The sequence below is a fragment of the Stegostoma tigrinum genome, chromosome 34 (genome assembly GCF_030684315.1).
Source record: "Stegostoma tigrinum isolate sSteTig4 chromosome 34, sSteTig4.hap1, whole genome shotgun sequence".
Classification (NCBI taxonomy): domain Eukaryota; kingdom Metazoa; phylum Chordata; class Chondrichthyes; order Orectolobiformes; family Stegostomatidae; genus Stegostoma; species Stegostoma tigrinum.
In genome coordinates this window covers 20,666,161-20,689,887 of record NC_081387.1, presented here as the reverse complement: position 1 = coordinate 20,689,887, position 23,727 = coordinate 20,666,161, and the positions used below count along the sequence as shown (strand labels likewise).

The 23,727-nt window shown below is 44.0% G+C and overlaps 1 protein-coding gene across 2 annotated transcripts in view; it reads left to right on the top strand.

The window, feature by feature from the left end:
* The window catches only part of ehmt2 (euchromatic histone-lysine N-methyltransferase 2), an 88,906-nt gene that overhangs the window by 1,115 nt on the left and 64,064 nt on the right, over nt 1-23,727 (top strand). For both annotated transcript variants that reach the window (XM_048520146.2, XM_048520145.2), the window contains exons 2-14: nt 1,909-1,993; nt 4,147-4,476; nt 5,955-6,214; nt 8,170-8,322; nt 10,444-10,599; nt 11,264-11,398; nt 11,555-11,710; nt 12,884-13,007; nt 14,600-14,757; nt 16,660-16,887; nt 17,496-17,582; nt 20,510-20,627; nt 22,996-23,040. In XM_048520146.2, coding sequence (XP_048376103.1) covers nt 1,909-1,993; nt 4,147-4,476; nt 5,955-6,214; nt 8,170-8,322; nt 10,444-10,599; nt 11,264-11,398; nt 11,555-11,710; nt 12,884-13,007; nt 14,600-14,757; nt 16,660-16,887; nt 17,496-17,582; nt 20,510-20,627; nt 22,996-23,040 — 2,035 coding nt within the window. The remainder of the gene's footprint in view (nt 1-1,908; nt 1,994-4,146; nt 4,477-5,954; nt 6,215-8,169; nt 8,323-10,443; nt 10,600-11,263; nt 11,399-11,554; nt 11,711-12,883; nt 13,008-14,599; nt 14,758-16,659; nt 16,888-17,495; nt 17,583-20,509; nt 20,628-22,995; nt 23,041-23,727) is intronic.

Sequence of the window (23,727 nt, the reverse complement as noted above, 5' to 3'; positions counted from 1 at the left end):
AGTGGACACATGGCCTATTTCTGAGTGGCGGGAGGGAAGTCGGTCAGATTTACCGCTGTTGAGCAGCGAAGGTGTAAGATTTGGTGTCAGAGGAGGACTGAACAGAAGGGTATCTCGGCTATAATGCATTCCCATGTCAAACAGACTGCTTTTATTACTCAAGGCATCGAATACAAGAGCGAAGAGGGTATGATGGAACTATTTATAATGTTAGTTAGACTACAGCTTTTTTCAGTTCTGTTTTGCCACGCCAAAGGAAGTATGTTACTGCATCTAGAGAGGGTGCAGAATGTTGTTTGGGCTGATGTGATTCCACTATGAAGAGATAAGCTGATGTTTTCTTAAAGCAGAGAAAGCTGAAATTGAATTTGATTTGATTTACACAAAGTTGCAGGAGGCAAGATAGATAGGGAGAAAATGCTTCCCCTCTGAAGGATCAAAAGCCAAGGGGCAAAGTTTTAAAGTAGAAGCAGAACGTTTAAACGTCATTTAAGGAAAGCCTTCTTTACTCACAGGATTGTGGATGTCTGGAACACACTGCTTAAAACAATGCTAGAAGCGAGATGTGTTAAGACTTTTGAGAAGTACTTAGATGAAGATAAATATTTTAACACACCATAATGTACAAGGCTGCAGGCAAGATGCTTGAAAATGGGATTAGAGTAGATGGATGTTTGACTGGCACCATAGGCTGAAGACCTTTTTCCCATGCTGTAAAACTTTACAATTCTATATCCAGCCAGACGTTGTTGGTTAAGCGAAGCCAAATCTCCCAGTAGCCCTACAATGTTGACTGAATCAAAACTGCTCATCATTTCAAAGACTTCTGTTAGGTCATCCTACAGCATTTCCTTTCCTGATATGTATACCCACACATTTCTGTTTCTATCTTTAGTAATCTTCTCTGTCACTTCTCCAGTGCCTGATATATTTTTTTCATTATATGGTACCAGAACTCCATACAATACTCTTAAATGTGGTGTAATCAGGTTCAATACTTGTTTAGCATAACTTATCTTTTTAGTTCAAAACTAGGGTCCACACATATAAGACAGTTAGTAATACATCCAGGAGTCACGCGACACCAGGTTGTGGTCCAACAGGTTTATTTAAAATCCCAAGCTTTCAGAGTACAGCTCCTTCATCAAGAAACTGTTGGACTGTAACCTGAAGTTGTGTGACTTCTAATTTTGTCCACCCCAGCCTAATGACTAATAAATTCAGTCGTGAATTCAGGAAGAACTTTTTTTGCCCAGAATGTGGAACTTTGTACCCAGACAGCAATTGACACAATTGACATAGTTTTTTCTTAAAAGGGAACTGGATGACCATAAGAAGAAGAAAGAAAAAGAAGGGTGCAGTGATAAGGTGGGATGAAGAGGGTTGTGTGGAGCTTTAGCTAGATGGACTGATCTGCCCGTTTCTTTACAATCCCAGAATTGAGTAATCAATTGAAGGCAACACTTTTTATTTGTCAGAGAAAAGAGTGGTCCAGCAGCTGCTGTTCCTTGGCTTGTGTTGTAAACTTTTCAGTGTCTAGTGGTGTAGGATAGGTTTTTTTGCTCAAAACAGAGAAGACACTGTTTCTCTTTGGTGTGTTGGGTCACTTCCCTATCTGTACTGTTCCCCTCCTTGTGCCTCCAGCTCAGCCCCCTGTGACACTATTCCAACAGAAAGCAGGGATATATGGAATGCAAAAGGAGGGAGTGATTTTGAAATAAAAAGCAGAGCCTGAGAGAAAGAGGTTTAGCATTCTTCTGGAGTGCAATCTCCTCAACCTCATGAGACCCTTCCTGTCTTGCTGTGAGGAGTTGGGGTGGGTGGATTTGTTGGAGATGTTGAGGTAGGATCATCAAATTGATACATTTCCCCTGGAACATTGTGAGTTATTTTGCTTTCCTTTCACAGGTGGTGGCTAACAGCCCAGTTGAAGCTACAGCAGAACCAGAACTCCTGGTGCTTGACACGAGCCCTAGCTGTGAACTAGTCCAAGGTAAGATTACAGATTCAAGACAGCAGTTGTTCTGTCAGCAAAGGACACAGCAACACAGAGTAGAGTGTAGAGAGAGAGAAGACATGGCGATCTGGTTCTGGAAGTCTCCATGGGGCTAGGGTCGCTGACCATTACAGTGGTAGGGAGAGACTCCATCCTGTGTGGTGTCTTGGGATCTTTTGTCACTTTCCTAGTTGGGTCAAAAGACAGAGTTGTAGCGGATGGAATTTAATGTGGGAAAATGGAAAGTCAGTGAGATTGGATGGAAGCGTGGTGAGTCTGTATGAAGTGGCAACCTACCCAATGTCAAATAACAGGACAGAGAGCTAGGATTATATCATGCTGTTGAAATGATTTCGGTAGACTGTAGCTGAGCCTTTTCAGATAATGAATCAAACCCAGATCCCTGGTGCTGTGTGACAGCAGTGGTTACACCTCAGCCACCGTGCTGCTCATGTATTCAGTGTTGGGGAAGTACAGCAGTGCAAGAGATAAGGCTGATACATTTGCATTTACCTTCAGCCAGAAGTTCGAACTGGCTGCTTCATCTGAGCCTGATCCCATTATAATTGCTGCGTCATTGGTGATTGTGTCTTTTAGCTGCTCAGGCCTGAGCTCCAGAACTACCCTCCTAAAACTTTCCTCTCTCCCTCTCTTTCAATCTTTAAGATCCTCTTTAAAGCCTGCCTCATGGACCAAGCTCTTTGTCATTTGGCCTCATGTTGTGTCACGGCACAACATCGTGGGCCGAAAGGCCTTTACTGTGTTGTAGTTTTCTATAATTTTTTAGTTCCTTTTGTTATCTTTTATATATTGTCATGGAATCTTCTGCCTGTCACTCATAAACAGAGAGACAGAAAAAAAAACTAAGATGTTTGGGGAGGCTGGGAAGGATTGAACAGACCTTTTATCCAGACAGAGACGGAGGAATGACCTGATAGAGGCCTTTGAAATTATAAGGCTCATATGGGTAAACTTGGGAAGATGTTTCTATGTATGGGGAAGACTAGCATTAAGAGCCATGAGTGTAAGTTTGTCACTAATAAATCCAATAGTTCATTCAGGAGAAACATAACCCAGGGCATGGGCAGAGTGGGGAACGCACAACTGCAAGGATTGGTTGAGGTGTGTAGTATGCATTTAAGAAGAAACTGGACAAACACTTAAGGGAGAAAGGAATCAATAGATACGTCGATGGAATGAGATAAATTAGTGTGGGAGAAATCTTGTGTGGAACATGAACAGCTGCTCAAGCCAGTTAGACCTTTCGAGCCTGCTCTGCCATTAAATATACTCATGGCTAATCATCCAACTCAGTACCCTGTTCCTGCTTTCTCCCTATACCCTTTGATCTCTTTCATTCTTCTTGAGCACATCAATAATTGTGCAGTGGTAATGTCACCGGACTGGTAGTCATTGACTCATACGGTGATTCAAACACCAACAAACAGGTCAAATTTGAATTCTGTACATCGGCCTGAAGTTTAAAGCTAATCTCAGTTATGGAGACCATGAAACTATTGTTGATGGTGGATTTATCTGGACGGCAGTGCTTTCATATCCAGACACCCCGTGATTTACGAATGCTCATACTTGCGACGAGACCCAATATTAACGTTAATTTTAAAAATCTGACACGCAAAAATTTTCTCCTACTTACAAAGGGTTATTTTAGATTATAATGTATTGTGTTCTGACTTGTGTGTGCTGCTGCCTGACAGCACCAGGTGCCCGAGTTCAGTGACTGTATGGAGTTTTGCACATTCTCACTGTGTCTGCATGGGTTTCCTCCAGGCAATCTGCTTTCTTCCGACAGTCCATAGGTTAAGTGAGTTGGCCATACTAAATTACCCATAGTGTCCAGGGATATATAGGTTAGGTGGATTAGTTGTGGAATATGCAAGGTTACAGAGAAAGGAGAGTGATTCTGTTTGGGATGTTCTTCGGAGGGTCGGTGCGGCCTTGTTGGGTTGAATGGCTGTTTCCACACTGAAGGGATTCTATGAGCTTGCTCAAGAATAGAAGTTGTTCATAAACTTGTCTGTAGAACCACAATCTACACCTTGATGTTCTATAGCTTTATGATACAGTTGAGCATGCGGTAAGAGGAATGCACCCTGGGAAATAAACATCATGTGGCTTTTATTTTTCAGAGATCGACAACACACCAGGGCCATCTCCCCAGAAAACGGGGCAGGTGCCAAATCCTGTGGCAGGCAGCGGAAACACAATGGGTAACATCACTTTGCAGAATAGCAGCAGGGAGCTGCCGTGCCCTGGGACCAGTCAAGAGATTATAGCAAAGGCCCCTGATCCCGAGGCTGTGGTGGTGCCAGGCCTCCTCGGGGAAGAGTCAGGAAGCAGTGAGCCACAGTGCAAATCCATTGAGCCCTTCCAGGCCTCAGAGTGCCCTTCGCCTGATGCTGTGGCCACTGGTCGTCCTGGTTCTCAAACTGGAGCTCTTTCTGCCAAAGGTCTCACAGGTAAACCCTGTACAGGTTCTCCCTGGCTGCCTGTGTTCCCAGTCCCTAACAGCTTGTCACTTCTGCCACCATTTTCCTTTTGTTAGTATCTGTGTCTGTCCAGCTGGCATTGCACATCTGGGCCAGCATGGTCACTGTTCCCTGGAGTTCTTGTCTGGCTGAGCAAGTCTGTTGGGCGACACACCTTTGGCAGGGTTGCGGTTTGGCAGATGGTGCCAGTTTTGGTGCAGTAAATGGGGAGAAACTTTCCACTGGCAGGATGGTTCATGGTGAGTCAGAGTGTCCAGCTCACCCATGCCGACCAGTTTCCCAAACTAAACTAGTCCGATTTGCCTGCGTTTGACCCATACCCCTCTAAAATTTTCCTTTCATATACTTGTTTGACTGTCTTTTAAATGTTGTAACTGTACCTGCATCTAGCGCTTCCTTTGGCAGTTCATTTCACACACAAGCCATGCTCTGTCTGAAATCGTTGCGTCTCAGGTCCTTTTCTTCCTCTCACCTTAAAAATATGCTCGCTAGTTTTGAACTCACCCACCCTAGGGAAAAGGGCTATTGACCTTTATCTATACCCTTCATTAAGTCACTCCTAACCTGCTACACTCCAGTGGAAAGAAAGCCCAGCCTATCCTTACAGCTCAAACCCGCCAGTCCCAGCAATGTCCTGGTAAATCTTTTCTGAACCCTCTCCAATTTAATAATATCCTTCCTATAACTGGGCAATCGGAACTGTATGCAATACTCCAAAAGTGGCCTCGCCAACATCCTGTACAACCTCAATGTGACATCCCAATTCCTCTGCTCGAAAGTCTGAGCAATGTAGGCCAGTGTGCTAAATGCCTTCTTAATCACCCTGTACACCTGTGATGCAACTTCTAAAGAACTATATACCTCAACCCCTGAAGGCAACTGATTTAAGATCTTTGGCAAAGGAATGAGACAGGCGGCGGGGAGACCTGTTTCTTTTATGTAGCAAGTTTTCATGGCTTAGAATAACCTGCGATCTTCAATCCTGCCTTTCAATTGTACTTTTCCTCGGTCTTAGTCACTCCACCATTGGTGACCATGCCGTTAGTGCATTGGCCTTAAAGACTTTGCACTTTCCTCTCTACATCGCCCTTCTTTCTCTCCTTTTTCAAGATATTTCTTAAAAACAGGATCTGACCAAGTTGCCACACCACATCCTCAGTGTCAAATTTTACTTTATGAAGCACTTTGAGATGTTTCGCTGCATTGGCACTGGGCAAATGCAAGATGTTGTGGTTGAAAGGGTGGTGGGAGTAAGTTGACTAGTACCTTTTTGAAAGAAACTTAGGATAATGCTTTGAAATTTGAAAAAAGAAATTGTTTGGATAAAGGCAAAGAGCCGGGTGTAGGAACAAACGGTGGCTCTTTAGATGAGCCAGCACAGAAGCGATGGGCTGATTGGCCTGCACCCATGCTGTCCCATTATTGTGATTATTTCTTTCCTTCCTCAGGCCATGCTACCAAGACCTTCCCTGCCTCCCCCACCAAGGCTCTGGGTGCCAACAGAGCAAAGATGACACTAACTGGGATCAACAAATCACCAAACTCCATTCAGAGTCTTGCCATGAAGCTACTCAGTGTGCCGACTGGCTGGGCTGGGAACGAAGTGGCACCTGTCCCCGTCGAGGCTCAGAGACCAACCTCAACTCCAGATGAGAAGCCCAAGGTCCACAAAGCAAGGAAGTCAATATCCAGATCAAGCACCAATCAGGTAGGTGCTGATAATGAGGCCTAGCTTCATGCACCCTGACATGGAGCTCAGTCTGTTGCCACATGGTGGCTGAGCATATGCAAACATGATGGCCTTGAATGCCACATCTGGAGGAGACTGAGGGGGACATGATGGGGATGTATAAAATTGATGGGCATAGACTGGAACAACTTTTGCCCCTTGCTAGAGAGATTAATGACCAGGAGATAGAGATTTAAGAACAAATTACTGCAGATGCTGGAATCTTTACTGAAAACAAAAAATGCTGCAGATCGCCGCAGGTCAGGCAGCATCCGTGGGGCAAGAGCAAGCAAAGGCTTCAAGTCTAATTGACTCTTCAAAGCTGACACGAAGGATACTGCAGAATTTATGCAGTAGTGGAGGTGAGGGGGGAGTGGAGTGCTGGGAGAGAAAGGCTGATTGTTGTTGGTAAAGGGCAGGAGGTTTAAAGGGAATGTGAGAAAATCATTTTCATTCAGAGGGTGGTGGGAATGTGGAACTCGCTGCCATTATTTTTATTTTCTTTATCCGTTAATGGGATGAGGATGTCGCTGGCTAGACAGCATTTGTTGTCCATCCCTAATCGCCCATAGGCGGTTCCGAGTCAACCACATTGCTGTGGGTCTAGAGAAACACGTAGGCCAGACCAGGTAAGATAGCAGTTTCCTTCCCTAAAGGACATTAGAGAACCAGATGGCCTTTTCCTGACAACCAACGATGGATTCAGGGTCGTCATTATCATCTTAATTACAGATATTTTATTCAAATTCTACCATCTACCGTGTTAGCTGGGTTGCTGGATTAACAGCCCAGTGATAATACCACAAGGCCATTGCTCCCTCTATATTAAGAATAGGAGAGACAGAAATCCTCGTACGATTTAAGAAATATTGAGATATGCACTTGCCAAGATACACAACACTACGGACCGAATGCTAGCAAATGGGATTAGAATAGTTAGCTCATTGTTTTTGACCAGTGCTTAATGTGCTGTAGCCCTCTATGACTGTAGCTCAACTGGGCTACAGTGAGGGAAGAATAGGAGCTTGGAGGTTGTTGGCCCCTCTACAACCTGTCAGCTCCTAAAATGGAAGGTTAAACCTGGGACATTGTGACTCCGAGGCGAAAGTGCTATGTTTGAGCAGAAAACTTCATGTGACACTCTGGTACTGTACTGACGAAGGAGCCTTTTGTTGGATGAGACATTCTCTTGAGGCTCCATCTACCTGCGCCTGTGGATGTTATAAAGAAAAGTCCTGCAACGCCAGTTTGAAAGAAAAGTCAAAGGAGTTATCTGAGTCAATATTTGCCCCTCAGTTGACATCTCTGAAACCAATTAGGTGGTCATCATCAGATTGTTTCTTGTGGTAGCTGACTGTGGGCATTTTGGCTGCTGTGTTTCCAGTAGAATGTTGACAGTACTTCAGGAAAGGTTTCATTAGCTGTAAAGAGATGTTAAAAGGTCCCCCACAAACAGAAGACTTTAGTGAAAACAATTGAGTTACGTGACGAGGGGAGGGATAAGTTCAGATAAATGTAGACTGATGTTTTTTAGTGGGGGGGGAGCTTAGAAGTCTGGGGAGCGTATTTTTAAGGTGAGAGGACAAAGATTCAAGGAAGACGTGGCATTTTTGTTTTTTACAGATTGGGTGGTACGTGTGTGGAATAAACTTCCAGAGGATGTGCATACGCTTATAATGTACTTGTCTAATCATCTTTTAAACACGAATGGGAAAGGTTTGGAGGGATATGGGCCAAGTTGGTTTAGTTTGGGGTAATGGGTGGCATGGACCGGTTGGTCTGAAAGGATCTGTGCTGTCTGATTATTTTAAAAATAAAATTGACTTTTAAACTCAGAAGGCATTTGATTGAACTATCTTCATTGTCACAGTATTGTGATTCTCACATCATCTCAATCATCTCAAAACTTAAATAATCCTGCTCTTTTTACACAGAGGTTGGCTATGGAACTAGGGACCTTGCCTACAGAACGGGCAGGCCAGACCCCTGGGGTGACGATGGAGCCAGAACTTGCAGTCCCGGGTCAGGATGAGAATCAGGAGGTTCACAGAGCAAGGAAATCAATACTGAAAGGCAGTTTCAGTCAGGTATGGTGCACAGAATTATCTGGGTGAGAGTGAAGGCTGCAGATGGATGAGCTAAGTCACCATGGCATCATGGTATGGAAAATCATTCACTTACACGGGAGTAAGAAGGAGTAGATTCGTAGAATCCCTACAGTGTGGATAGAGGTCATTTGGCCTGTCAATTTTGCACCCATCCTCCTAACAGCATTCTACCCAAACCTAGCCTCCTACCCTATCCCCGTAACCCTGCAATTTACCATTATTAATCCACCTAGTTTGTGCCCCTGGACACTGCAGACAATTAAGCATGACCAATCACCTAACCTGCACATCTTTGGAAACCCATGCAGACACGGGGAGAACATGCAAATGCCACACAGATGGTCTCCATACAAACCCAAAGCTGGAATTGAATCTGGGTCCCTGGTGCTGTGAGGCAGCAGTGCTAACCATTGTGTCTCATGCAACCACAGAAGATATTATTAAAGAACTTGTAATGGGACACTTGGATAAATTCAAGATGATCAGGCAAAATCAATATGGTTTTGTGAAACCATGTTTGATCAATTTATCATCGTTCTTTGTAGAGGTAACTTATGCCATGCATGTATTCTATCAGGCAAACAGCATGTGATTGCTTTGATTTGATTTGATTTATTTTTATCATGTACCGAGATACAGTGAAAGTATTGTTTTGCGTGCTATCCAAACCAATCATACCTTACATAAGTATATCAGGGCAATAGAACAGAATGCAGAAGTTAGTGTTACAGCTCCAGCGAAGGTGCAGAGGAAGATCAATTTTAATATGAGAGGTTTGTTCAAAAGTCTGATAATGGCAGGGTAGAAGCTATTCTTGAATCTCTTGGTGCACGTTTTCAAACTTCTGTATCTTCTATCTGATGGAAGAGAATATAACTGGGGGCAGGAGGTGTCTTTGACAATGTTGACTGTTTTCCTGAGGCAGCAGCTTACTTCCCTGTTACAAAATACGAACCACGCCATTCAGTTCATCATGTCTGCTCTGCCATTCAGTAAGGTCATGGCTTATCTGATTGTAGCCTGAACCCATATTCCTGCCTAGCCCTGTTAACTTTTCAATCCCTTGCTTAACAAAAATCTTACTTATCTCTGCCTTAAAATATTCAATGTCTCTGCTTCCACTGCTATTTCAGGAAAAGAGATCCAAAGACACTCAATACTCTTGAGAGGGGGAAAAAATATTGCCAAATCTCAATTTCAAATAGGCAACCTCTTATTTTTAATCAGTCAATCCTTGTCCCAGGTTCTCCATAAGAAGAAATATTCTCTCCGCCCTGTCAAGATTTTTCAGGAATCAGTTTGAATCAAACAAGTTGTCTCTTACTCTTCTAACCTCCAGTGACTAAGTCTAGCTTTTCCAGCCTTTCCTCGTAAAACAACATGCTCATTCCAGTCATTAGTCTAGTGAATCTTCTCTGAACTGCCTCAGATGCATTTACAACCTTTCTTAAATAAGGCTGTACTGTATAATTGAACAATACTGTATTCCAGATGTAGTCTCACTAGTTCTTTATATAATAGAACCTCCTTACTTTTGTATTCAATTTCCCCATGCAATAATGATAATAGTCCATTAGCTTTCCTAATTACTTGCTGTACCTGCACACTAATCTTTCCCCAGATGCCTTTACACTCAAGAACTCTGCAGTTTCTTGCCATTTAGATAATATACTTTGATATTCTTCCTGCGAAAATGGACACTTCCACATTTTTGCTCATTCTGCTCCATTTTCAACAACATTACCTCATCACATCTTTTTATAACCACTCTGTGTCTTTTTAGCTAGTTATTGACTTGTGTTGTCAACAAATTTGGCAACCAATCCTTCTGATCCTGTGGCACACCACAGGTTACGTCTTGAACATTTACACCTAGTTTCTGCTCCCTGTTAGCTTTCCAGTCTTCTATCTGTGCTTCTAAAGTTGCACGTTCGTGTGCTTTGATGGCATGGGCTGGATTACAATGTGCTGGACGTGCATTAACAATTCCAGTAACTGCAAGGCTGTCTGTTTGCATGCTGAAGTATCCCATTTGCTTGTGTTTGATTGCTCAATTTCTTTATCCTCGCCTTATGACTAATTTTGCCTGACTGAATATAGAGCTTGGCAGAGAAGTTGGCAAGCTTGCCTGTCGGTCGGGCAGTTGGTGAAGCCCCTGGGGGAGTGGCAGAGTCAGAACATGCAGTGCACTCTCCGGACGAGAACCAGGATGTCCACCGAGCCAGGAAGTCGATCCTCAAAGGCAGCTTCAGTCAGGTAAAGAGAGTTCACCTGACATCTGAGGACTGGCAAATAAGTTGGAGGAATGTTAAAATGTAGGGAGGCGTTCTTCCGCTGTTGTAATCAGAGTCATAGAGTTGTACAACACAAAAATAGACTCTTGGTCCAACTTATCCTTGCCAACCAGATATCCTAAATTAATGTTGCCTCATTTGCCAGCATTTGGCCTATACTGTTCAAAACCCTTCCTACTCATGTACCCATCCAAATGCCTTTTAAATGTTGTTAATTGTACCAATTACTTACTTTGGCAGCTCATTCCATATATACACCTCACTCTGTGTGGAAAGGTTGCCTCTTAGGTCCCTTTCAATTGTTTCCCCTCTTGCCTTGAATCTGTGCCCTCTAGTTTTGCACCCTACCCTGGAAAAAAATACTTTGGCTATTCCCCCTATCCATGTCCTTCGTGATTTTATAAACCTCTATGAGGTCATCCCTTAGGCTGAGGGGAGTACTAATACCTGCTGCCCAATCCCATGCAATCCCTTTGCACTCACCCTGACCTCCTGTTGTAGCCACTCTGACCTTCTCATCTTCCCCATCTCTTTCATTGTCTTCTGCCTCCATGCACCCCCCCACTGTTTTCACCATCCTCACAACCATTTCCCTCTTGATCCCTGGTTCTGATTGGCTTCCACAGCGGATGGCAGGTGTGCCGACTGGCCGGACAATCAGTGAGGTTGGTGCAGAGACAGAGGTCACAGTCCCGGATCCGGACGAGTATCCAGAGATCCACAGAGCGAGAAAATCCTTTCTCTCAACAAACACCAGTCAGGTATGATGGGTCATGGTAGAAGTACAGATGCTTTGAGTGCGCCTTTAAGCCCTGTTAAACACAAGTCTAAAGCTGGTGTGACATCAGTTGACAAGTGTTAACTTATTTGTCTTGTCCATCTATATTTTCATGCTCCGCTACTTGTAATGAATTCAGAATTTGGGCAGGAGCCTTCAAAGTGAGTCCGTAGGCCAGGGCAGGAATGAAGCCTCGACAGCGACTGCAGAGAGACATGATGCTCACCAGGGCCAGGTGGAGAAAGCAAAGGTCCACAGGGCCCGGAAGTCCATGTTTAAACCCACCCCTGCTCAGGTAAGTCTTACTGTGGGCATTGGCATAACTCCGCTCATGATAGGGGTTTTGTGGGAATACTGGAATTGAAAGGTTAAAAACTGCAGCACCATTTATTATGATCAAAATGCACAGGGACATGGCACTAAATTGGTGCTGATCATGAGCAAGCATGTGTAATTGTACCAAGAGTTGAGAATGGATTCACAACCTTGTAAAATTCCACATTCTTCCATGCTTTTGGGTTTGATATGTGACACAAATGGTGTCGGCCTCCCCACGCAATGGGACTTGGAAACAGACACACCGAAGCTGGAAGCAGGGCAACGGTTAGGCAGTTTTTCTTTTAATCTCCACACACCAGTTACACAAGCTATCAGGTCTTCAGATGCCGGTTTTGTCAGAAGTTGGGCATGGTTCAATCTGTGGAAAATCTCCTATCCTTGCTTCTCCAGCTTCTGCCCTCCCTTTAGATGGTTGAGTTGAAAGATTGAAGGGTAGGGATTTCCTGAAGGGTGAATTTTGATCTTTCGGTCTGCGCAGATTTTGGGATAGACAAAACATTCATGTACGTGTCAGTGCACTGCATTTCCCCATCGGTTCTGAAATTCATTCCCCTCACAAGAAGGCAGAACTCCCACTTGTTCAAAAGCCTGTCATTGTCTCTGTTTAGCGAGTAGATTATCTCCACTTACAGAGGCAAACCTCTTGTATCCATCTATAGCTCAGCTCGTGGCACTCTGCACTTTGATTGCAAAGATCATGGGATTGCATCCACCTCTGGGGATGTGGACTCAAAATCTGCGCTAGCATCAGAATTGTTTGAGAACTAGAGACAGTAAATCTGTTGGAGAGGTTGTGTCTGTAGGAAATGCTGAACTAGGCCTGAGTTTATCTGAGGGGCGTAAGGCGTGAGGCCATTTTACCCATCTATCTCATCCATTCTGTATTGAACTATAAAGAATGAAGTCCAAAGATGTTGTCCTTTTCCAGATGTTAGTTGCCAGAGAGTCCAAATAAGTGACTGGATTCTCCTCTTGGCAGTTTTGAGATCTTGGTTTCCCAGTTCCCCAATCCAACTTAAAATGCAGTCTTTTATTTTAAAGTATGTGCTTTGTTTATATTCCGCTTCTCAAAGCTGCTCTGCCAAATTTGTATTGTGTGTAAACGTGACTGTTTTATTTTGCTGTCCAGATAAAGCTGGTGGAGCTGAAAAGTGACTCTTGCCACCCGGATCCTGTTAACCCAACTATGCAGCAGCAGTTTGAGTTGCTGCCGGGCAGAGGTACGGCTGAAGCTGAAGCAGGTGTGCCAGCAGGTAAAGGATGAGACCTTTGAAAAATTAGTGTGTATTTGCTTGCATATGCTCATGAAGTGCGGTTGATATTTATCACTCCACCCACGTCACAAAAATAGATAATTAAACCTGACATGGTACCTCAGTGCCAGCCTCTAGCGTGTGTGTGTGGAGTTTAAACATTCTCCCCATGTCTGTGTGGGTTTCCTCTGAGTGCTCTAGATTCCTCCCACGGTCCAAACATGCGCAGGTTAGGCAGATTGGCCATACTAAATTGACAATAGTAATCAGGGATGTGGAGGCTAGGTGGATTAGGCATGGGAAATTCAAGGTTACAGGGACAGGGGAGGGAGGTGGGATGGTCTTCAGAGGGTCAGTGTGGACTCGATGGACCAAATTACCTGCTTCCACAGTGTAGTGATTCTATGAAAGTGAGTGCAGAAACTCAGCGAATCTGACAGCATCAAGTGAGAGAAACAGTTCACACTTTGAGTCGATTATGCTGCTTAAGCAGAATCAAAATGGTCATTACCAGGTTTCAGTTTGTGGAAACTTGCTGTTTGTTCATTGACTGTAAAGAATTTTGTGGATGTACTGGAGTCGTATGTTAGTGCAAGGATTTTTTTTTCTCTTCTCAGCTAATGCCTTTGTCACAGAGCCATACCAGCATGGAAACAGACCCATTGTCCCAACTCATCTGTGCTGACCAGGTATCCTAAACTGAACTAGTCCCGTATGCCTGCATTTGGCCCGTATTCAACTAATCGTTCCCTGTTGACGTACCTATCCAAATGTCTTAAATGTTGTCATTATACCTGGCTCTGCCACATCCTCTGGTAGCGAGTTCCATACACGCAGCACCCTCTGCATGAATAAAGTTGCCCCTTAGGTTCCTTTTAAATCTTACCCCTCTAGTCTTGGATTCCCCTACCCTGGAAAAATACTTTTGATATTCACCTTATCAATGCCCTTCATGATTTTATAAATGTTTATAAAGTCACACTCTTCAGCTTCTGACGCTCCAGGGAAAATAGCCCCAGTCTCTTCCTATAGCTCAAACCCTCCAGTCTCAGAGCAGCCAGTTCAAACAAACAGTGCTGAAACAAGGTTTACTAATGTTAACATGGTGTCAGAGTTGAGTTGTTGTTGACCAGAGCAACTTAATGATACTGGTTCATAATTTCTTGAAAGTGGTAACGCAAGTAGACAGGTTGGTGAAGAAGGCATTTGGCACAGTTGCCTTTGTTGGTCAGATTATTGGGTATGTGTGATAATGGGAACTGCAGATGCTGGAGAATCCAAGATAATAAAATGTGAAGCTGGATGAACACAGCAGGCCAAGCAGCATCTCAGGAGCACACGTGCTCCTGAGATGCTGCTTGGCCTGCTGTGTTCATCCAGCTTCACACTTTATCTATTATTGGTTATGGGTGTTGGGTTGTCACGCTGCAGCTGATTAAGACATTGGTGAGGCCAGTTTTTGAATAATACGTACAATTCTTGTTGCCCTGCTTTCGGAAGAATATTGTTAAATTAGAGATATTGCCCTGTTCCTGGTGAGATGAGCGATACCAGTTTTAATGAGTTTAATTTTTCTCTTTGTTGATTCACAGCACTCATCAAGAAGAGAAAACCAGAAAACTTAGGCATTGAATCCCCAAAGAAGATCAGTCTTCTGAAAGAAGAAATGGCCAAGGAGCCAACACCACTGGGATCTACGCGAGCAGGGCCCAGGGGAGGGGCTGATGCAGTAACCAGCAGTGGGGCCTTGGTAAGTACATCAACTATCCACTGTCCAGTTCCCAAGACCTACCAGAGCATCCTCGTGCAGATTTTAATAAATTGAGAGTATGACCTCCTGCACGGCATAGCAGAGAGGTGATCTCCTTTGTGGTCTCTTTTGCAATGCAGAAGAAAGAGAGAATGATCTCTTGCAGTGCAGAATGTAAAAGATCTAATGGCACTGTTTTGAAGATGAGCGTGTGGAGATATCCCTGGTCTCTGTCGGTCAGCGCCTGAAAAATCAGCTATCTGGTTGCTGCCATGGTGCTATTTCTGACAGATTGTTCTGTGCAATGCTGGCCACGACAATGGCTACTGTTTTGACCCAAGCTGATATTAACCTTGGGCAAGTCAGATTTCAAGTATGATACCCAGATTGATGGACCTCAAATTGTTTATTTTCAAACTGTGAAAGTCTTTCAGTGAATATGTTTTCAGAATAAAAAGGTCACACAAGCAAAATTTGTGAAGTATAATAAATTAGACAAAATGGTTGGAACCTTTTCAGTATAAACACCAGCAGAAGAATTCAAACTTTCGCTATTCCTTTTATCTCAAATATTCTTAAAAACATCAAACTGCAGTAAAGACCCATCACTGTTTCTGTGCTGTGGCTTCTTGCTCAGACTGTTGTAGCTGCAACCAGTTTTATTCTGGCAAATCTTTAAATTTACACTAGATGATTTTTCATCAGACACTGAAAACAAACTGCAAACTAAATCCTGTATTAATTTCAGAATAAATACAGCAAACATTTTATTAACTGGCATCAATGGGACCAGTGTGCTTGTTGATAAAATATTCCTCCTTGATTAGAAGTTCCACATGATCAATGTAAAAACACAAACTAAGTATAGATTCATAATGCAGGGGATATTCACATTACAAATATACTTAACTTACAGAATAAATTAGTTCAATAATAATGCATCTTTGCCTTAAGTAAAAACTTATTAGCAGAGAGGCTTCTCATTCACACCCTCAGCTGACAGCTTGGAAATCGCATTGGTACAGTAAACTTAGAGTATTTGACATTTATAATTTTGGCTTGTTTAGTCGAGAGTGCTGGTTCATTAGGTGCCAATTAACATAAAGTTTGCTGCACATGAGTTCTCTGACCTCGGTTTCAAGCAGCATTGCGCATTTACTCAATAGAGAGTTAAACGTTCCTGTATCCACTGTTTAGTATGCACATGCATATGCCCACACCTAGCCCCATGCCCCACTTTGGATTTTTCTGGATCCCTGTCACTGGGCATTAGTGTAATACTTTTCTCCTGCAGTTCTTTCCCCAGCATCCTATACAGCCAGCCCCCATCTCTTTACGTTGTGAGTTTGTAAAACCTTATTCAAAATGCATGTACAGAAACAGACTGCAGACTCATTGGCTTCCATCCTACAAAGTACAACTCTTAAAAAATTGAACTACATCATGTCTTTCCCTTCATAACACAATAAATACAAAGTATAAATTAAACTTTTAACTTGTACGTTGTTTCTAATATGGCAGTTCAAAAACTCGGTCAGCTGTACAGTGCTTGAGACGTCCTGAAACTGAAAGTGTTGTGCAATTTCAACAAAATCCCCTGTTCATTCCCCAGCCTCTAATTTGGCCAAAGTTAATAAGAAAACTGTGTAATTCATACTGAACTAGGTGTGAGATTTCTTGTCATCAACACCAGTTGTCAATAAATAAGGAGGTTTGGATCCCCAAGATTGATTTGCTTGGAAATCCAAAAAAAAAGTGGCACCCAAGTTCAAATGGGGCTTTGAGGGATGTTTCCCTCACATGTGTATTAATGTTTTATGATATCACCTTTCAAATTTTATAGCAAAGATTGTAATACAGGTCGCAAAAGGGGCAGATCAAATTGCTTGTGCCTCTTTTCAGAATTTGACTGGTGCTATGAGCAGGGTCCACCCACAGGAGGCGAAGGAGGTCACAAGGGTAGCCGGTTCAGCTCCCATTCTGGATCTCTCTAAGGAGGCAGAACCTGAGAAGGATGTGGAACCAATGGAAGTGTTAGATGAATGGGATACCGAGGTGGGCGATGACTTCAACCTCTTCTATGATAGTTACTCTATGGATGGGAGAGCAGATTCTGACAAGTCCAGCAAGGTGAGCCCAGGAGTACCTTCCTCTCTCAGTCTGCATATTTCTGTCTCTGTGCGCTCCGCTGTCTGGTCTGTACTGAGGGAGCACTGCCATGTTGGAGGGGCCGGAGCACAGCTGTAGGTCAGACCTGAGTGAGCGCTGCAGTGTCAGAGGATCGTTACTGCAGGATTACTGCACTGTTGGAATGGTAGTAATGAGGGAGCTCTGCACTGTCAGAGTGCTGGCACAAAATGAGCGTTTCTCTGTTGACGAGTTAGCACAGAGGCACTGAGTGCCGACAGGGTAATTTCTGTAGAGAGCACTGTACTAGTAGAAGGACAGTGATGAGGGAGCTCTGCATTTTTGGAGGGTCGGTGCAAAGGGTGTGTTGATGGAAGTTAAGTGCAAGGGAGTGCTGCAGTGTGGGAACATCAGTGCAAGTGGAACATTGCACTGCCAGTGTATGAGGACCAAGGATCAGTGCAGAGCCGATTGTGGCATCAGTGCTGTTGCACCCTCCGTGATCACCGGCCTGTAGAGAAGCTGGCTTGGAGCTTTGTGGTCACTGTTTCAGTGCTCTATTATAGACAACACAAGTGAATGGAAAAACCCAGTAATATTTCCTCTTCCAGACTGAGGGCGATGCAGCTGAAGATCGATTGAGTGATGTGGAGGATGATGAGGAGGAGCTAGAAGGTTCTGGAAATATCTCTGACAGGGTACGTTGCTGTTACATTCCTGCCTGTCCGATCCCTTTTATGCTTATTGGGACTTTTGGTACTGTGTTCTCCTTGACACATTGACAACATCATTTTGTATTTTAAAAAGAGGGTGTGGCTTTATTGCGACCTTTTGACCACTTGCTTTTCCGGACTGGTTTTGATTACCTGGATTAATGGGATGGGGTGAGCATGTGTTTCCAGAATAACCCCACAAAGACATAAAATACTTCTGCTGGCCTCTTGGGAATGGCACTTGTTGAGTACTTAATATTAATCAGTGACTTTTCTGCATTAAACTCGCTTCAGATTCCTTTTAAAAAAAAGTAAATCTTAAACCTGAGACAATGGGTGGGTAGGGGAATGGTAGTTCGGGGGAGAACACATAAACTCCTGTGAAGCCTTTGAGTTTTCCAAGTTTTAATTGCACCCCTGTCCTCGATGAAACATTTGGCAGTCTCCAGGCCGCAGTGACAGAAAGTGGACAGTGGTGGGCAGTGAGCCATGGAGCTGTCAGCAGATTCAAGCCTTTGGATTTTCCAGCGAGGGCGGCTCTTGTTTCTGGTAAAACATTTTCCTTGATTTTTGGGACTTGACCTGCTCACTGACCCATTCAAATCGCAGTTTCCAGACCTCCTGCTCACCCTGTACTGCAACTCCAGTGGTATGGAGGTGGGTATATCAGTTCCAAGGAAGGGTGAGTGTTGTGCTGGGGGACTATCTGTAAACAAAAGTAAAGTCTTTTTGTTTTAAGTTTTTTGATTTGTCCTTGTTTAACAAGGTAGCGGAACAGAGCATAGAGAATTCAGGAGTTGAGTGACACTCTAGGTTCTTTTGCATTAGGAGGACAATAGGTTTCCTTCTCTCCAGTTCCATTTTTGGCAGCATCCTGCCTAGGCGATGTTCCTAGTTGTTTATCCTTTGCCGCCTGTGGGATGCTGTGTCATGCAGTAAAATCGCGGCCACGTTTCCCAACAGTGTTACAACACACACATCTCCAAAAGTACTTCATGTGTTGTGAAGTGGTTTGGGAAATCCTGAAGTGGTAAAAGTGTTGTGCAAAATGCACCTTATTTTTTTTTGCGTTTGAAGGAGAATCTGTTGCAGTGCTCCCTGGTAGGAGATAAAGGAGAGCTCCCTGCCCCTCTGCCTTCTCTGTTTATCCCCCCTCCTGAGAAAGCAAGTTGACCTGCAGAGGAGGCTGTTGCCTATTCCAGTACTCATTTACCTTCCAACCCCTTCAGTTCATCCAGAATACCTAACTAACACACATTGTTCCCACACCACTGTCCCCATTGGCACCCAGTTGTACAATTACTCAATTTTACAATTTTCATCCTTGTTATACAATTGTACAATACAATTCAGTGCAACAGAGGAACAGGCCCTTTAGCCCACCAAGCCATCGCTGATTCGAATCCTTGTTTAGACCTGCTACTTATTGCCTATGTCCAATTTCTATCCCTCTGTTTGCCTCTCATTCATGTGTTTATCAGAATATGCCTTAAACATTGCTAATGTACCTGGATCCACCACCTCCAATGGAATGCATTCCAGATACCCACCGTCCTCTGTGTGAAAAATTTTCGCCGTACCTCTCCCATAAACTTTCCCCTCTCATTTTGAACTTGTACCCTCTCGTAGTTGAAATTTATTTTCAAATCTCCTTGGTGTTGATCTTGTTCCTCCCTATCACTTCCAGCCCCAGAGCTCTCTGTAAGATATTTGTGCTCTTCCATTGCTGGTCTCTTGCATATTCTTGGATTTTAATCATCCATTGACGGTTAAATCCTCAGCTCTAAATCATTCTGACTCTGCCTTTAAGAAACTTTGATTGAAATTTTGTGTACATGTACCTCTGACCCTGTATGACTCGGTGTCAGATTTTGTTTGATAATACTCCTGTGAAACACCTTGGGAAGCCTGACTACATTTGAAGACATGGACCAATGACCCCTCCATCTCATGAATGAATTTAAAAAAAACTAAGAATTTTGACATTTGGCATGATTGGGACAGGCGAAGCCATTTAACGTGGAGTAACATTACTCCAGACGCAAGACGGGGTGCTGCTGTCTCTTTGAAAAATGATGCGGATGCAGCTGGGCAGTTAAGGAAGGGTCCCTGCAGCGCATCACAGCAAAATTCCCAGGACTGAAGATCAAGTTGACACCATAACCTTCTGACCGGCTGCTCCAAGCATTGTACCTTTGTTCGCACACAATATTTGGCCTTTCAAACCTGCTGTGCCATTCACAGCTGATCGTCCAAACACTCGTAGCCTGCTCCTCCTTTCCCTCCAAATTCTTTGATTGCTTTAGCCCCAAGTGGTACATCCAACTCCTTGAAACCATACAATGTTTTGGCTTTGACTGCTTTCTCGCCACACTCTAGCTGAAGAAATTCCTCCTCATCTAAGTCCTAAATGGTTTACCAGGCATCCTCGGACCCCCTGATTCCAGATTGCTCCCTATAAAACCATTTTTTCTGCAACTATCCTGTCTAGTCCTGTTAGAATTTTAAAGGTTTCTATGAGATCCTCCCTCATTCTTCTGAACTTGGACAAATGTAATCCTAACCTGACTTCTGTTTCCAAACACTGGAAGTGTCTGGCTTGTTTCGAGCTATGATAAGTTCCAGTTGCTAGGAAATTCTCATTCGGTTGAGTGATAGATGACGCAAAGTTTATTGTGCAAAAATATAAGCTAATGATACTGTTATCTCTGAGAGTAACTCAAATCTTGCCTTGCTTCCCCACCGGCCAATGAACAGAAAGTCATTCTGTGTGTTCCTGTTGCTTAACTACTGCTCACGCACCAACCCTGTTCTGTATTCATTTTCTTTCCATACTGCACCAAAACCACCCTCACCCCCACCAACTGACATCCCTGTATTGTGTATGGCATCTCGCTGTCTAATTTCCACAGAGCTCCAACTCAAGCTTGAAAAGGAAAGGGAAGAAGAAGTGGAAGAGCGAGAGCCCGTGGGTGAAACCCACCCGAAAACGCAGGAGGAAAGAGCGCATGAAGCAGGGTAAAGGAGCAGGTAGGAGGTTGTCAATCTGCTGGGAAAGGAAAGCGATCGGGTGGTATTTGACATAATCCCAGTTTGCCTGTGCCACTCCTCCCTCCTCAATCCATGTCTCATCCTGTCTGTCTCCTTTAGCAGTTGTCATTGGTGTTAGTTGTATTCCTGCAGGTTTCATCACATGACCTCCACACACATCACTGGTTAACTGACCCTCCCAGGCCAATAGTAAAACAAGCAAGTTCGCTGCTACTTAGGTAGATGACTTTTACTTGAGTCAGTTGGGGCATTCACCGCCAACTCACCATCTCAAATATTCTTCATATCCTGGGTTGGTGGATGGCATGGGGGTGATGAGTCTGGTCTGGTAATCCATTGACCAGACCTAATGCTCCAAGGGCACTGGTTCAAATCCCTTTGTGGCAGCTGGTGAAATTTAAATTCAGCTGAAATCTGGAATTGGTAACAACTCTCAGTGATGTTGATCATGAATCTGTCGTCAACTGTCATAAAAACTCATCAGGTCTTTTCGGGCAGCTAATCTGCATCTTTTACCTGGTGTGGCATCTGTGTGTCTTCAAAGCCTCAGTAATTTTGTTGACTCGTAATTGCATTCTGAAATAGTCCAGCAACCGACTCATTTCAGGGTAATTAGGGATGGTCTTGTAGACAAAGCCGGTGTTTAAAAGATAAAAGAAAATACTTTAGAAAAAAATTTAACAAAAGCTTTTGCATTTCCCACCACACATTATTTGCCGGAGTGTCTGCGCGATTAAACAATAACCCTTCACAGTCATCTGATAGCCCCACAACTCCTGTTTGAAGACTAGGAAAAGGTGTGGGCATTCAGCCTCAAACCAGTTGCACAGTATTACATAGGATGTGCAGCACAGTAGCTCCTGGTTAGTTGAATTGGAAAATAAGCCAGAAACGAGGTTTTGTCTTGCACAGCAAGTTGCTGCTATTTTGAATGCGGTGCTTGAACAGCTGGTGGAGGCAGATGTAGTAGCAACTTTCAAAAAGACAAAGAACGGAAGGGAAGAATTACAGGGCCCTGGGAAACGGGATCAATAAGGTAGCAATATCAAAGATCAAGCATTGATACGATCAGCTGAATAGCTTCCCTCCGTTCTACACACTTCTAAATTTCACTGCACAGTGAATAGTTTGTCTCTTGAACAATTTGGATGAACTTTGTCTGTTCAAATTAGTTAACTGAGTTTGACAAGCTGTTATGTAGTTTGAGCAAGGGACAGCAGTGTGCAGTGATTCGGTGCCTTGTGTTAATGTTACTGGTAGTATCAAGTGAAATCTCCTGAAGGATGTATGCCAAACAAGAAGAGTCTCATGCCTAAGATCTTGTAGTGCATGCTTGGTAATTTTGTAGCTACTTTGGCTGCCCCCCACCCACCTTTTCAGATTTTGTGAATCATTCTGTGACATGAAAGAACATGCAGGATGGGCCAATGTTGTGCATCTTGGTACCAGCAATGCTGCAGAAACCAGCCCACTTTTTTGGTTACTATGTTATCCATTGTCAATATCTATCTATCTGTCTCTCACTTGCTCACTCTCCGTCTGTCCCGCCTGCTCGGTCTCCCTCCTGCCTGCCTGCTAGCTCACTCACTCCCCACTCCCGTATGCTGGCTCACTCGCACCCCCACCCCTCCCCACTAGCTCACTCACCCCCTAGCATGCTCACTCGCCCTCCTACCTCCCCTCCTCGCTCTCCCTGCACTCCCACACTCCGCCGTGCTTTCCCACGTTCTCCTTCCCTGCTCTCCCACACCACCCCGCCCTCCCTCTCTCTCTCTTTTCCCAATGGGAGGGATATATCCTGGCCACTTTACTCCTAAGACACTGTCATAGTTCACTCAGGAAGTCAGAATCATTGTGTGGTGCTTACTCTTTTGCACCCTTGGAAGTCTGGAGACAGATGGAGAGTAAGCACTTTTACACATCTACATGAACTGAATGCTGTAGCTCTGACAATCCCTCAATCATATGGCTAACCAGGAATCTCTCCTGCTCTCACTACTTGTCATTGTCATGTGCTGGCAAGGTTTTCAGGTTGATACTTGATCTATTTTGGCTACACCTTCCTTAGCCAAAGGGGTGGGACTCAAAACTAGAGTTTCTGGTTCAGGCAGGAGAAGTATCCTGTGAGCAACATGAGGTTCTCACCTACCAGTGACATGTGTGAATATCACTGAAGTGCATCAGCTTAAACTGTTTTGCTTGCCATTCAGTGGAGTTCCACGCAGCCATAGTAATGCACGTTTTATCATTACTGCACGCTGCCTGTGTCATACACACCATTGTGCAGCTAGCTATCGGTTCATCATCTCTCTGCCTGTTTCATTCACTGATTTCCTCTCTCTATTAGTTCCAGTGGGACAGACAACAGCCGATTTCACAAAACTGAAAGAAGGTATGGAAAACGGTTGTCTTGTGCTGTTTATTTGACCTCCACTTTTTTGTCAGATAGCTGTGGCAGCTTTGAAATCCAGGTATCCCAGGGAGGAAGAGAGTAAACTGTTTAATCATGAGGGGGTTGATGTGATTGAAGAGCCTACAACTGTGTAAAGAATCAGGGAGTTGCCAAATTTGTTCTAAAAACAGGCACAGATCTGTTTAAGAGAATTGTCTGTAACTTGTGGGAGGTGATGAGTCTCAAGACTCAGGACACGGGAAGGACAATAAAGACAGCGAGGTTCTCTAGTGGTCCTGATGCAGAGAGCTGAGTTCCAATCAGACTGCAGAAGCCTTCTATTCCACATTGGTAACCATCTGCCAGACACTGCTGAGATTAGATCAATCTGATGCTTACCAGCTGATCTTCCCTCTAGGAGAGAAGAAAAGATGATTTGAAAAGGCTACATCTCCATTGATCTGGCACGCTACCTGATGCGATCTTGGGTGCACTTTCCCCATGTGGGACCACGTGGGTACAAGTTGTAGTCTTGCCGTTGCCATCTTGAGGCACAACAAGGAATGGGCAATAAGTGTTAGCCTTGCCAGCTTTACCTACAATAGAAAGTATGATGGATTGCTGCCTGACAGTGAGTGAAACACTTTCCACCCTTCCCCAGACATGCACAGCTGAAAAAAGTTATGA